This window comes from Hyla sarda, chromosome 2, assembly GCF_029499605.1.
Source record: "Hyla sarda isolate aHylSar1 chromosome 2, aHylSar1.hap1, whole genome shotgun sequence".
Lineage (NCBI taxonomy): Eukaryota > Metazoa > Chordata > Amphibia > Anura > Hylidae > Hyla > Hyla sarda.
Window position 1 is genome coordinate 143,371,997 of NC_079190.1, and position 15,258 is coordinate 143,387,254.

Consider the following 15,258-nt stretch of genomic DNA (forward strand, 5'->3'; position numbering starts at 1 on the left):
ACGAGCGCTTTCAGACCACGCCCCTCGTGACGCTTCACGTCACAGCGCGCAATCCTATTGGGCACAAAGTCTGCTCCCTGATTGGGGAAGAGCTCATTTGTAGCCGGCTACGGGGAGGCAGCGCTGTCTTTACTGTACCGTAAGTTCCCGTCAAAAAAAGCTGTAAAAAATAAATAAATACCGATACATTTTGTTTAGACGTGAACAAATAAATGTTCTCCTCAGTGCTTTTCTATAAAACGTTTATTTTTGTGTGTCATTACAGTACAGAATTGCTCCCCCCGTGTGTGGGACAGATGAAGTGGTCCATGGGTGAAGTTTAGGAGAAGGAAGCCTGTAGCTAGAGAGTGCTGTCAGCTCGGCGTCCATAGGGAATAGCGGGCGGAGGCATCATGCAGTCTATGCGCTGGCTGCCGCTGGAGGCCAATCCTGATGTAAGTGCCGGGCTGTGGGGGGCGCTGGTGCGCGGACTGTAGTGTGTGACTGCTCTCTCTGATTCCTTACAGGTAATGAACCAGGTGAGTGAGGAGTCCACGTTACTTCCCATACTGATAAGTGAGGGGTGACGGTAAGTATGGTGTGATGTGTGCTCCCCTGGATCACCTCTTCTATAAAGGGATGGCCTGTGCATCCAGCCATATTACTGCTCTGGATCGGGGAGAGAATGGAAAACTGTCTGTATAGCCCAATGTGCTTCCAGCTGTTGCAAAACTACAACTCCCAGCATGGCCGGACAGCCGAAGGCTGTCCGGCCATGCTGGGAGTTGTAGTTTTGCAACAGCTGGAGGCACGCTTGTTGGGAAACACTTGTTTAGCCAATAGCAACCATTCAGCTCACTTGAAAAATGATCTCTGATTGGTTGCTGAGGAGCAACTGTCAGACTTTTCTATGTCTTCACACACCGAATTATAGCAGAAACAGAGCTACCCTTTAATGTAATGTCCCCCATCCTGCGGCTTTGACAGCTGTTGTCAGACTACAACTCCCATCCTGCCATGACACATCCGTTTCAGGTTGGGGCAGCACTGATTTAAAGAGGTATTCTGGGCAAAAACCATCTTATCCCCTATCGAAAGGATAGGGGAAAAGATATCTGATCGCGGGGGGCCCGCCGCTGAGACCCCCCACCCCCCGCGATCTCCCTGCAGCTGCCCGCATTCTATGCGTAGCTGCGTCTGAAGTTTCGGAAACCTCCGGGCTTCTGAAACGGGGATGTCACACCACGCCCCCTCCATTCATTTCTATGGGAGGGGGCGTAACGTCCGCAATGCCCCCACTATAGATATGAATGGAAGGGGCGTGGCGTGGCGTGATGTCACGTCCCCGTCTCGGAAGCCCCGAGGTTTCCGAAATTTCAGACGCAGCTACGCATAGAAAGCGGGTGCTGCAGGGAGATTGTGGGGGGTCCCAGCGGCGGGCCCCCCGCGATCAGACATCTTTTCCCCTATCCTTTCGATAGGGGATAAGATGTTTTTGCCCGGAATACCCCTTTAATGTAATGTTGCTTGTTTAAGCCTTCAGCTCTCAGGATATGGTGGGAGTTGTAGTCTTGCAGCAGCTGGAAAGCCCCTGGTTGGATAATGCTGTTGCAGCGCAAGTTGTTTATCTAGCCTTCAGCTCTCGGGATGATGGGAGTTGTAGTCTCTCAACAGCTTGAGAGCCACAAGTTGGGGAACACTGTTTTAATTGGGGCATGACTTGCTAATCCAAGGGTGTAGCAGCTATGGGTGGAGCAGATAAGATTACTCATCCTAGCAGAAGTACAAACCTTCATAGATGATTCGTATCACTTGTATGGAAGTCTCTTGCTGTGGGCACCACACTCTAACCAGGGCCGGTTCTGCCTATAGGCAAAATAGGCAGCCGCCGAGAGCGCCCTCTTGATGGGAGCGCCGTTCTGCCCGCTGCATAAAAGCTAGTAGTCAGCCAGCATCTAAAGCCCCCGCCGCTGCTCATCTGAAGCACCTGCCCAGTCGGAACCACCGATAAAACGTATCCGGGGCCATAATAATCTGCATTCTTCAGCCTGCTGGAGGAGCGCAGTGCCACCTCTATGGCAGACATGCAGGTCAGGTCCTTCTAGCAGCCTGACATCCACCCTATAAGGAGGAGATTTGTTACAGTGTGTCACCCCAGTAGTAAGGTGGGGTGTGTCAAAGGGCGGAGACAATGGGCGGGTAAAGGGGCGGCAAAATTGGCTTTCGCCTAGGGTGGCAAAAATCCTTGCACCAGCCCTTTCTCTAACCTACAGTTCCCTATGATGGACCCATAGGAGTTCCATGTCCTGCCATCTGTAGAGCAACATATTCTTTCCTAGAAGAAGCACAATATTGGCCTACAGCAGCACTCTTTGGGCACCATCAGGGCTAGGACTAGTAGGGAGATTTATCAAAACCTGTGTTCCCTCCTCCCCCCTTGGCTCTGTGTTTTGTTCTGTGTTTGTCTTCGTGGTTTACGATACAGGTGCAGCCAATTGGGCTCTCCCGTACCCCAGCCGGACCAACGCTGAAATCCATTTACTTTAATGAGCCGACCGGAGTCAAGCGGTGACTCCGTTCGGCTCATTTTTGACCTGTATGCGATTTCCTGACTGGACCTAAAACTGTAGTATACTATGGTTTTAAATCCGGTCAAAAATGAGCCGAACGGAGTCACCGCTTGACTCCGGTTGGCTCATTAACCTCTTAACGACCACGGACATAAATGTACATCCTGGTTTGGCGGTACATTTACGTCCTGTGTAGTACCGTGAGCATCGGAGCAGTGCTCGCGTTATACACGGCAGGTTCCGGCTGCTATCAGCAGCCGGGGACCCGCCGGTAATGGCCGACATCCACGATCGCACGGATGTCCGCCATTAACCTCTCAGATGCCATGATCAATACAGATTACGGCATCTGCGGCAAGTTAAAAGGGATGATCGGATCGCCCGCAGTGCTGCCGCGGCGATCCGCTCCTCTGTAATGGTGGATGGAGGTCCCCCCCACCTGCCTCCGTCCGTCTCCCGGGGTCTTCTGCTCTGGTCTGAGATCGAGCAGACCAGAGCAGAAGATGACCGATAATATTGATTAGTGCTATGTCCTATGCATAGCACTGAACAGTATTAGAAATCAAATGATTGCTATAGATAGTCCCCTATGATGACATAAAAAGTGTAAAAAAAAAAAAAAAAAAAAAAAAAAAAAAAAAAAAAGTTGAAAAATGTAAAAAATAAAGTGGAAAATCCCCTCCCCCAATAAAATAAAATTGTCCGTTTTTCCCATTTTACCCTCAAAAAGCGTAAAAAATGTTTTTTATTAACAAATTTGGTATCGCCGCATGTGTAAATGTCTGAACTAGCAAAATATAATGCTAATGATCCCGTACGGTGAACGCCGTAAACGTAAAAATTTTAAAGTCCAAAAATGCTGCTTTTTTTGTCCCATTTTATTCCAGAAAAAATTAATAAAAAAATTATCTGAAAGTTTTATATAGGCAAATGTGGTATTGATATCAAGCACAGATTACGGCGCATAAATTAGCCCCATACCGCCCAATATACGGGAAAAATGAAAAAGTTATAGGTGGTCAAAATAGGGCGATTTTAGATTACTGATTTTGTACAAAAAGTTTTAGATTTTTTTTTTTTTTTGAAGCAGTACAAATATATAAAAGTATCTAGTCATGGTTATCATTTTAATTTTATTGACCCACATAATAAAGAACACGTGTTATTTTTACTGTAAATTGTACAGTGTGAAAACAAACCCCTCCAAAATGTGCAAAATTGTGGTTTTCATTTAAATTCCCTCCCTAAAAAAATAATTTTTGAAGTTTACCGTACATTCTATGGTAAAATGAGAGGTTTCATTACAAAGTACAATTGGTCACACAAAAAACAAGCCCTTATATGGGTCTGTAGATGGAAATATAAGAGTTATGGATTTTAGAATGCGAGGAGGAAAACACGAAAATGCAAAAATAAAATTGGCCTGGTCCTTAAGGTTAAAATGGGCTTGGTCCTTTAAGGTGTACTCCGGCTTTAGACATCTTATTCCCTATCCAAAGGATAGGGGATAAGATGTCAGATCGCAGCAGTCCCGCTGCTGGGGAGCCCTGGGATCCCCGCTGCGGCACCGCGCTCTCATTACAGCACAGAGCGAGTTTACTCTGCACGTAATGATGGGCAGTACAGGGGCCAGAGCATCGTTACGTCACGGCTCCGCCCCTCGTGATGTCACGGCCCACCCCTTTCAATACAAGTCTATGGGAGGGGGTGTGGTGGTCGTCACGCCCCCTCCCATAGACTTGCATTAAGGGGACGGGCCGTGATGTCACGAGGGGCGGAGCTATGACATCACGCTGCTCCGTCCCCCGTATCGCCCGTCATTACGCACAGAGCAAACTCGCTCTGTGCTGTAATGAGAGCCCGGTGCCGCAGCGGGGATCCCAGGGATCCCCAGCAGCGGGACCGCGGCGATCTGACATCTTATCCCCTATCCTTTGGATAGGGGATAAGATGTCTAGGGGCGGAGTACCCCTTTAAGGGGTTAAAGTAAATGGATTTTAGCGCTGGTCCGGCTGGGGTACGGGAGAGCCCAGTTTGCCCCTCCCCCAGCCGACACCCGTAACGTAAAAACAAGATGTGAATGCAGCCTAAGACAAGCAGTGCCCTTCTCCCACACCCCAGACAACATGGCTATTAGACAGTTTTCTATGTATGATAATTTTCCCCCTAAATAAAAGTCTGCAGCGGCAGTCTGGAAGGTGATGGTGCACAGACTAGTTCTAGCAACACTGGTGCAATCCAGGTCACTTACAGCTGCGATCACATCTGCTGGGTCTGTAAGTGGTGACTGGTGATAAGAATAGGTGCCAGTGCCAGAAATGGGAGGTTCAGTGTCACAATGGTTGACTTTTTTTTTTTTTTTTTTAAATAATAAAACTTGCGCCTTCCCACCCTTGTGGCACTCTAGACGTCCTGGCCCTGGACACCATATTACAAATCTAGCACAGATACATAGTATGGCTGCATTAAGAAGCCTTTAGAGAGGTGTTCTCCAACCTGTTCCAGCTGTTGCAAAACTACATCTCCCAGCTTACAGAAAGTTGTAGTTTGGTAACAGCTCGAATGCACAGATTGAGGGACACTGCTTTAAAGAATTCCAGTACTGTTCAGGTGTTCTCATACATCTGACAATATGATGCAGTCCCTGTATTAAAGGGGTATTCCAGGATATATTTTTATTTTTATTTGACTATGCTACAGGGGCTGTAAAGTAAGTACAGTTCATAATTAGACATGAGCAAACTTACAGTAAATTCGATTCATCACAAACTTCTCGGCTTGGCAGTTGATGACTTATCCTGCATAAATTAGTTCAGCTTTCAGGTGCTCCCGTGGGCTGGAAAAGGTGGATACAGTCCTAGGAAAGAGTCTCCTAGGACTGTATCCACCTTTTCCAGCCCACCGGAGCACCTGAAAGCTGAACTAATTTATTTAGGATAAGTCATCAACTGCCAAGCCAAGAAGTTCGTGACTAATCGAATTTACTGTAAGTTCGCTCATCTCTAGTCATAATATAGTGTCTGTACCTGTGTGTGACGGTTTTCTCACAATTTTTCTGTGATTATCGCCCCAATATTTATTTTTACCAGCATACAAAACTACTCAGGTCTCGGTATTTCCCAGGTTGCAGTGTGTCAAGACCTGACATCACTAGTCAGGTGATCAGGGGGAATCTGTCCTGCTTCAATGGGGGGAGCAACCACTGGGTGGGCGAGAGATCATTTTGCAACAGCTGTAGGAACCCTGAGTAGAAAACACTGGTGTATTGCATTAAAGGGATATCAGGTGTGTTTCAATGGGTGGGGAAGCTGATTTGTGGGAGGAAAGTGACCTCATACTTACAAACTATGGAAAGTGTAGTTTAGAGAGCAAAATTCAACAGGAAATACCAGTTCTGGCAGGTAAGTACTTCTAAAATCGCCTTATGGTGGATAACCCCTAAACGGCGCAGGACGTAAATGTACATCCTGGTGAGGTGGTACTTAAGGCACCAGAACGTACATTTACATCCTATACATAACCGCGAGCATCGGGCCTTGCGCAGCAGGTCCCAGCTGCTGATAGCAGCCTGGGACCCGCCAGCAATGGCCGACATCCGCGATCGCGCGGGTGTCCGCCATTAACCCCTCAGATGCCGTGATCAATACAGATCACGGCATCTGCAGAAGTGCGTCACAAATGCGATCCAATAATCTGTAATGGCGGACGGAGGTCCCCTCACCTGCCTCCATCTGTCTCCCGGGGTCTTCTGCAACGATCTGCCTTCCAGCAGACCAGAGCAGAAGATCACCGATAATACTGATCAGTGATATGCCCTATGCATAGCGCTGAACAGTATAAGCAATCGAATGATTGCTATAAATAGTCCCCTATGGGGACTTTTAAAGAGTAAAAGTAAAAAATAAAATTTAAAAACATTTGAAAAATCCCCTCCCCCAGTAAAAATTTTAATTGTCCGGTTTTCCCCATTTTACCCCCAAATTAAACATATTTGGTATCGCCGGGTGCGTAAATCTCCGAACTATTAAAATATAATGTTAATTATCCCGTACGGTTAACGTAAAAAAAAAATTGCTTTTTTTTTATAACATTTTATTCCCCCAAAAAATTGATAAAAAATGTAATAAAAGTTTTATATATGCAAATGTGGTATTAAAATAAAGATAACGGCACAAAAAATGAGCCCTCATACCGCCGCTTACACGGAAAAATGAAAAAGTTATAGGTCAGCAAAATGGAGGGATTTTAAATGCACTAATTTGGTTAAAAAGTTTGCATTTTTTTTTGTAAGCAGTATAATAATGGAAAAGTATGTAATTATGGGTATCATTTTAATCGTATTGACCCACAGAATAAAGAAAACATGTCTATTTTTCCTTAACATGTACAGCATGAAAGTGAAACCTTCCAAAACTTGCTACATTGCGGTTTTCTTATCAATTTCTCCACACACATAGTATTTCTTTTGGTTGCGCCATACATTTAATGGTAAAATGAGTCATTACAAAGGACAACTGGTCACACACAAAACAAGCCCTCATACTCGTCTGTGGATGAAAATATAAAAGTTATGATTTTTAGAAGGCGAGGAGGAAAAAACGAAAACGTAAAAATAAAATTGTCCGAGTCCTTAAGGCCCAAATGGGCTGAGTCCGTTTCCGAGTCCTTAAGTGCTCAGCGCTTATGGGTACGTCCTGCATTCTTCTGGCTCCTGCTGCTCGCCGGGCAGGGACCGGACCGGGATGCCTGCTGATATCGTTCAGCAGGCATCCCGGCATATCGCCCAGGGGGGTCCTGAGGTTAATTCAGACCGGCTATTTGCTGCGATTCCGTCCCCTGCCGCCCGGCGGGCGGGGATCGGAGCCGGATGCCTGCTGAAATCATTCAGCAAGCATCCCGGCAGAGTGCGGTCTGTGGCGGTTCTGGGTCACGTGTGACCCAATGACCCCGATAATGATGATGATCCGTGGTGTAATATACACCACCAATCATCATCCATACAGTACTGGGGGGCGGCACTGCTACCATCCCCCAGTACAGCAGTGATTGGGTGGCCGCAGTGACTGTACCAATCACTGCAGTATAGGGAGGGGGGAGGTGGGATCAGTTGCATGCTGCTCCTTTCTGCCCACCATTTCACAGAGATCTGGTGTGCAGGATGGTGCCCCGTACTGCTCTCCCCCCTCAGTTAAAAAAAAGTGCCCCCTTTCTGTGGCCCCTTGGCACAGAAAGCAGTCAGGGAAAGCATTAGATTAGGTAGGGACAGTTAGGGGTTAAATTATTATAATTTTTTATTTGGCATACCGTCTGTATGTGTCTGCAGCACCTTTTAGCTGCGTGACCTCGGCCCTACAGGGTCACTGTGGTGTTACCCCAGCGTTTTTTTTTGGGGGGGGGGGGGTGTGCAGACCTTTTTTTTTTTTTCTGCTAATCATGTGGCCGGGCCCTCTTAACTATAAAAGAGCGGTCTGCTACCGTTAGCTAAAGCCCACCTGCCACTGATCAGTCCCGTAGTACTGATCAGCGTTTTTTTTTTTCTTTCGTCTTTTTTGGGTTATAGCGGCTTTTTTAATTAAATATTTTGCACCTATAGGCGGTCCGTGCCACCAGTAGCAGGCCTGTGCTGTGTGGACGGACTGTACCTCTGAGTGCGGCCTGCCCTGCCGCTGTCAGTAATTTATCACTGATCAGCGTATTTTTGGGGAGTTCAGGTGGGTGCATTTTTTTCGGGGTTAAGCGTTTTATTATTTTATCTTTCTTTGTGGGGGTCTGTACGTGTACCCCTCACTGACTTCTGTGCCCCCCTGCCGCCACCAAGTGCTAATCAGTGTTCACACCACTGATTAGGTAAATGCTTTTTTTTTTATTTTTATTTTTTATTTTTTTTTGGCGCAAGTTTTTTTGCGCTAGGTCTTTTTTTTTTCTTCTTTTTTATATTTTTGTTCTTAGGGCGGGTTAGTTAGTTAGATTAGGGCGGGTTAGGGAGGTAGTCTCGTACCACACCACACACAAAGTTTTTCCCCCCACATATATATACACTTCACCCCCCCCCATTAGAGTAGGGAAATGGCTCGCAGGGCATTTTCAGCGGAGGAGGCATATGCCTTACTTGCCTCAGACTCTGAAAGCTCCTCAGAGGATGAGGAAGACCCCTCCTTCCTTATTTCCTTGTCATCTAGTTCTGATGATGAGCCACCAAGGAGGCGGAGACGCCGCCAAGCGAGGCCGCAAACCTCCTCTGCTCCTGACCCTGTGCCCCATGCTAGTATGAGTCCCCCTGGCACTCATACTAGTCAAGCCCCCAGCCAAGTTCACTGGTGCCCCATACGGGTGAACCTGTCTGGACTCAGCCAGTGGACCATGAGCCCGTGATTCCTGAGTTTGTTGGCCCCTCAGGAATCAAGATTTACGTCGTCTGGTTCACTGATCCTCTACCAGACCCCGCTCTACGGTATGGCCATGACCTGTCCCTGGTTCGAGGCCATGTTGGAGTACTGATAATGCGGCATGTCCCCCCCGAAGTGATCTCGCATATGACCGCCTGTATAAAATGAGGCCGATCATTAATCCCCTCTACGGCACTAGCCCGTTCCCTCCCCTCCCCGCATACCCCGTTCCCTCATTACACTTGCAGTTACTGCAGAGTCCGGCAGCGGGCGTGCAGGGATAAAAAGTATATTAGAGATATGTTGTAGTACATAAGTACTACAACATATCAAAAAATAAAGTTGGTGACAGTGCCCATTTAAGGGGAGACTCAGCTTCCGGCAATACATCCCAACCAAGCGAACACGGTATGGTGTGAAGATGTATTAACTTTGCGAGAGTACCTCAGGGTACACTTGCAAGTTTATGGTGTATGAGGGACGAGATTCCCGTATTGAACCCCCAGAATGTTCCCCGACTGGGTGTTAGCGAGAAAATCGTTTGGGGCCTTTTGCACCCATTACTAGATAAAAGTTACCACCTTTACGTGGAAAACTTTTATACTAGTATCCCTCTGTTCACATCACTTGCCGCCAGATCCACGGTCGCTTGTGGGACAGTCCGGAAGAATCAGAGGCCTTCGGCCCCATCCTCTACATCCCTCCTATCCCCCGGGGTGAGTCCCATGCCTTTTCCCATGATAACCTGTTGTTGGTGAAGTATAAGGACAAGAGGGATGTCCTTATGCTCACCACAATTCATAGGAACGGCAGCACCCCTGTCCCTGTGCAAGGTACCGCGGGACCAGTCCTCAAGCCTGATTGTATTCTGGACTACAATCGGTATATGGGGGGAGTTGATCTTTCTGATCAAGTCCTCAAGCCATATAACGCCATGCGGAAAACACAGACATGGTACAAAAAAGTTGCGGTCTACATGGTACAGGTTGCCATGTATAACTGTTTTGTACTGTCCCAGTATGCTGGCAACACAGAGACATTCCTCCAGTTTCAAGAGGTAGTGGGACCAAGGAGCGGGTCAGAGCACCTCTGGAACTTCTGTGCCCCGGATCATCCCCGGCCAACACTTTCCAGGTGAAGTCCCACACACTGGAAAGAAGGGACAATCCCAGAAAAAAATGCAGAGCGTGTCACAGGAGGGGGATTCGGAAGGACACCACCACTCAATGTGACACTTGCCCCAATCATCCGGGCCTCTGCATTAAAAACTGCTTCAGGGAGTATTACACTTCCATGGAGCACTACATTTTTTATCCTTTCCCCTGATTTTAATTCCCCAGAATTCGACTCCAATGTACCAGTCCAGAGTACATTGTCTTCCAAATTTTAAAACCAAACACCCCCCCCCCCCCCCCAAAAAAAAAACTCTTTCCCAATACCTCTGATATCTTTTTTTTTGAATGGGTCATGGGACACAAAGTCAACAGCATTGCCTCAAATGCACAGCGCTCTCTCCCCACCTGAGCGAGGTGCGCATTTGAGGTAACAGATTAGGGGCGGCCACACACATCACATTCCCAGAATGATGATTCAGAGCATAGGGTGTGGGGCGGGCATCAATTTTACTTTCAGCTATACTCTGGGTCATCATTCTGGGAATTGGCATATCAGTATTAAAATTGCAATTTTCATCCCCCCCCCCCCATAGTACACTTCATCCATTCCTGGAAAATAAATTTAGGGAACACTCGCCTGTTCCATCTCCACTTCACCCTATACACCTTCCCCAGGGGGGTGTACTGTTTGTAATAGGCTTACATGTGGGTGTTCCTTTCTTGTATTTTCCTCTGAATGTATGTAACTGTTAGGTCCGTAACAAACATCGGCCTCAAATGCGAAGAGTTCTCGCTGAGCTCTGTTGTATTTCCAGGCGACAGTTCGGAGTCACATGTTAGTTGTTCCCAGAAAAATGAAGCAGAGCATAGGTTGAAAATTGCAATTTTCAAAAGCTACAATTCATCAATTCCTGGAAAAAAAATTTAGGAAACACCCGTGCGTTCAAAATGTCCTCTTTACCCCTATACCCATTCCTCAGGGTGGGTACTTTCTGTAATGGTGTCACATGTGGGTTTTTTATTTTTGTATTTTCCTCTGAATGTATGCAACAGTCAGCTACTGATATGCCATAGGCCACAAATGCAGGCAGACCTCTATGACTTCTGAGCCTTGTTGTGCGCCCGCCCAGCACGTTATTCCATATGTGGATGTATTTCCATAGTCAGGAGAAAAAGCCCTCCAAAATGTGTAACCCAATTTCTCTTATTACCCCTTGTGAAAATGTAAAAAATTGGGTAACCCCAGCATTTTAGTGTAAAAAAATCAATAAAAAAAATCTAGTTTTTCAATTTACGGCCCACTGTTTAAAAAATTTGTGAGGTAGAAGTACTCCCTGTACCCCTTGTTACCTTCCTTGAGGGGTATAGTTTCAAAATTGTGGTCACTTTCCAGGTTTTTTTTTTCTTTTATGTCAGAACCTCAACCATTGCAGTGCAAATCACCACTTTAGACCTCAAATCTCATCGGTGCTGTCTCACTCCTAAGCCCTGTTTTGCACCCGCAGAGTGCTTTACCACCATATATGGGGTATATCCTTATTCTGGAGAAATTGGGCTACAAATTTTGTGGAGATTTTTTTCTCTTACTACTTGTGAAACAAAAAAAATTTGAAGTAATACCATCATTTTAGTGTTAAAAATCTACTTTTATGGCCCACTGTTCAACAAACCTGTGATATGTAAGTACTCATTGTAACCCTTGTTACGTTCCTGGAGGAGTCTAGTTTCCAAAAGCGTGTCACATGGGGGGGTTTCTGCTGTTCTGGCTCCGCTCCCCAGCGTCCAGAAGTTTATTGTTCTGGACGCTGTGTGCAGGCTTCCGTGTTCAGGGCTGCCCCTCGTCACGCCCGCAACTTCGTGGTGTCACGCCCGCCCCCTCAGCGAAAGTCTATGGGAAGGGGGCGCGATGGCCGTCACGCCCCCTTCCCATAGACTTTCGTTGAGGGGGCGGGCGTGACGTCATGAAGGGGCAGCCCTGAACACGGAAGCCCGCACACAGCATCCGGAACAATAAACTTCTTGACGCTGGGGAGCGGAGCTTCAGACACAGGGCAGCGGAGTACCCCTTTAACTGGGCATTGAGATTGGGTTTCAGCTTCTTAGAGAGACAGAACAAATATCAGAAAGTTGCATAACTTTTCATAGTATAATGCTTACACTGGATTAAAATAAAACTGGTCATCTAATATAATATCCAGCTCATAAAATGTTCTGTCATTTTAAACCTTTTCTTTATCCGATTGCCTATGATTTGTAAGATATTTGTAAGTCACTTCATTTTCCAAAATTCACTGTTTACTTTCTACTTGCATAACATCTTGCAAAGCCAGTATATCAGTAACCACCCTCCCAAAATCTAGCTATCTATTTTATTGTACTGTATAGATTATACCCCAGCATAGTTCCAGCCTGCTCAGGTCAGTAGACTTTCATCAGCACTATGTCATGGCATAGCAGTATAGGTCCAACGAATACTCTTTATTAATTAAAACCCAGGATACATGGATGCAGCAGGCACAGGTGGCGCGTTTCGGCTCAAAAAAGAGCCTTAATCATACAAAGTGTGTACAGCAATACCTGTCTTTTATAGGGCAGACCATCCCAGGTACCTCCCCCAGGAAATGGAGGGGGGAGGAAACCAGGCAATATCAGCCGACTTCATTTGCACAGGTGAACACGTCAGAGTGATGCCGTGTTTAGGCCCAGCAAATAAAGGTAGCATTAGTAAAACTTACACATACCAAGAAGATACGGGATACATATGAAATGATGTGATAAATAATAAAAGATAATGTATGCTACAATAAAACATGATACAAGTAAATTGCGATCAAAATGGAGGATAATAAATAAATAATCACATATAGTACCAAATCTGCAACAAATATAATCATGTTAAAAGACTATGTAATGTCCTATTTTATCTCCACATATGAAAAGGGCTGAAAGTTTTTTTTATTATAAATGTATAAAAAAAATAACTATAAATGTTTATGCATGATCTGGTCCAAATGTAGACTGCCTAAACACATGTGGAGAAGACATAGGAGGAACAAAAAGAGAGATGATGTACAAAAAAGAAAGACTGGGAGTCGGGGTACACATGAGAGACAAAGCTAAAAAAAAAGTTTACCAGAAAGGTAGGGGCAAAAAAAAAATGTTGTCAAAATAATAACGGCAGGGTAAGATACCACTCTCCAAGTGATGTAATTAGCAGACTATGTGTGTTCAGGTGATAAGCAGATTGGTGCCATCTAAACAAAAGAGATACCTAATATGCTAGTTCAATAATGTAAGATGGTATCTTTTATTAAGTCCCTTAGGGACCCGGCTATCGAGTCTCAAAATCCAGTACACTTCGCGATCCAGAAGTTTCTGCCTGGCATCACCCCCTCTCACGGGTGGTATAACCCGTTCGAGCCCCTGTAATATAAGGGAGGAGGTGTTGCCATGGTGCGCTTCCACACAATGTCGCGATACCATAGATATATGTCTAGTATTAAAATGCTTAATATCCGACAAGTGTTTCCGGGCCCGTACCTTTAAGTGGGGTCGTAGTACACCCCACATATTGTACCTGGCAATCCACACACGTAAAGACATACACAACATTAGAGGTATTACAGTTGATATACTGTCTAATGTTGTGGACCTCTCCCGTAGAGGTGGACACCACAGAGAGTGAATTATTCATGAACTTGCAGCATATGCACACTGTGTGTCCACATCTAAAGGAGCCGGGATGATTGAGCTAGGTGGGTTGGTGAACAGAGGTACTCTCCACAAATAAACTAGGAGAAATGTTCTGGGAAATAGTGGGGTCTCTTTTGGATACGCACCTGTACCGTTGTGACAGGACTCCATGAAATTCAGGGTTGCATGTTATAATGGGCATGTACCTGTGTATGATGTCACAAATTTGTGAATATTCATTACTATATTTGGTGGAAAATACTACAGGTGAGCCCCTACCTGATTTGATAGATGTATCTTTGCGGGTATGCACTGGATGGATAAGTGCTCTACGGTCTTTCTGTTGGGCAACTCTTATGCCCCGATTGATGTCTTGAATTCGGTAACCCCGACTCAAGAGGCGTGTCTGAATCTGCGAGGCTTCCTGCTCAAAATCGGAAACCGCAGAGCAGTTTCTGTGTGCTCTCACCATCTCCCCCACAGGCAGGTTTTTACCACATGGGGGGGGATGGCAAAATTTTGCATGCAGCATTGAGTTTACTGCGGTATTTTTCCTGTACGTACAGGTGGTAATGCTGCCATCGTCACTACATCCCCTCAAACAAAGGTCCAAAAAATTCACAGAGTCTTCCCGATATGAGACCGTGAATTTCAGGTTGTGGACATTGTCATGGAGATATGTCTTAAAGTCTGGTATGGTCGCCACTCCAGACCTCCAGATGAGGAGCAGGTCATCAATGTAGCGACCATACCAGACAATAGAGGACATAAAAGGGTTCGACAGGGAGAAGATTGTCCCCCTCTCCCACGAGCACTTTTAAATGTTGGCGAGAGAGGGGAGAACTTCGTCCCCATCGAAGCTCCAGTAATTTGGAGATAACATTTTCTGTTAAACATAAAAAAATGCATTCTACACACCTGTTACTCTCTGGGGCTTGCCCGTGCTCTGCCTCACCTCCCGAGCGTATCAGCTGAGTCAGATATGACGACTCAAGGAAGCTGCCTCGATCCACTGGAGGGACGCCTGTCTCGGTCTCAACGCATGCAAGTTATCTTTAACACTACAGACCCAGGTACATGTGATAATGTGGACCTCAGCTACACATGAGAGCACTAGAAGAGGCATTAACGGCAGAGGCCAAGATCTGGTGGGACCTCTCGACAATTAAGAAATACGATGAACAGAACATGGTGCCGAGAGGCTTACGCTTCAAAAAATTTCCCACCACAATGTTTTCCGAACAGTTCCAGAAAGAATGGGATCTCCTGCTAGCCAACTCCTCAGCCAGGTTCATGCGGCTGATCATTACACACGAGGAGTCGGCACTTAAAGAAGTCAGTGAGAGGATTGCAACATTGCAAAGTAATTTGGCACCATATGAACAACACCCGTTGTTCCTGGAAATGGATTCCAAACTCAAAGATAATCTTTCCAAGCTGGAAGAAACCATAATGGAGATCAAGCACACTAAATTCATCAGAGATCTACAGGATTACAAAACCAACAATGTTTTC

General features: G+C 46.0%; 1 protein-coding gene across 2 annotated transcripts in view; it reads left to right on the plus strand.

Moving 5' to 3' along the window:
* The first annotated feature begins 16 nt into the window (after positions 1-16).
* The window catches only part of UCHL3 (ubiquitin C-terminal hydrolase L3), a 69,487-nt gene continuing 54,245 nt past the window's right edge, over positions 17-15,258 (plus strand). The window contains exons 1-3 of one of the 2 annotated variants that reach the window (XM_056555534.1): positions 17-139; positions 266-434; positions 507-518. In XM_056555534.1, coding sequence (XP_056411509.1) covers positions 393-434; positions 507-518 — 54 coding nt within the window. In that variant the 5' untranslated portion in view covers positions 17-139; positions 266-392. The remainder of the gene's footprint in view (positions 140-265; positions 435-506; positions 519-15,258) is intronic. The other variant, XM_056555535.1, reaches the window with a different exon arrangement.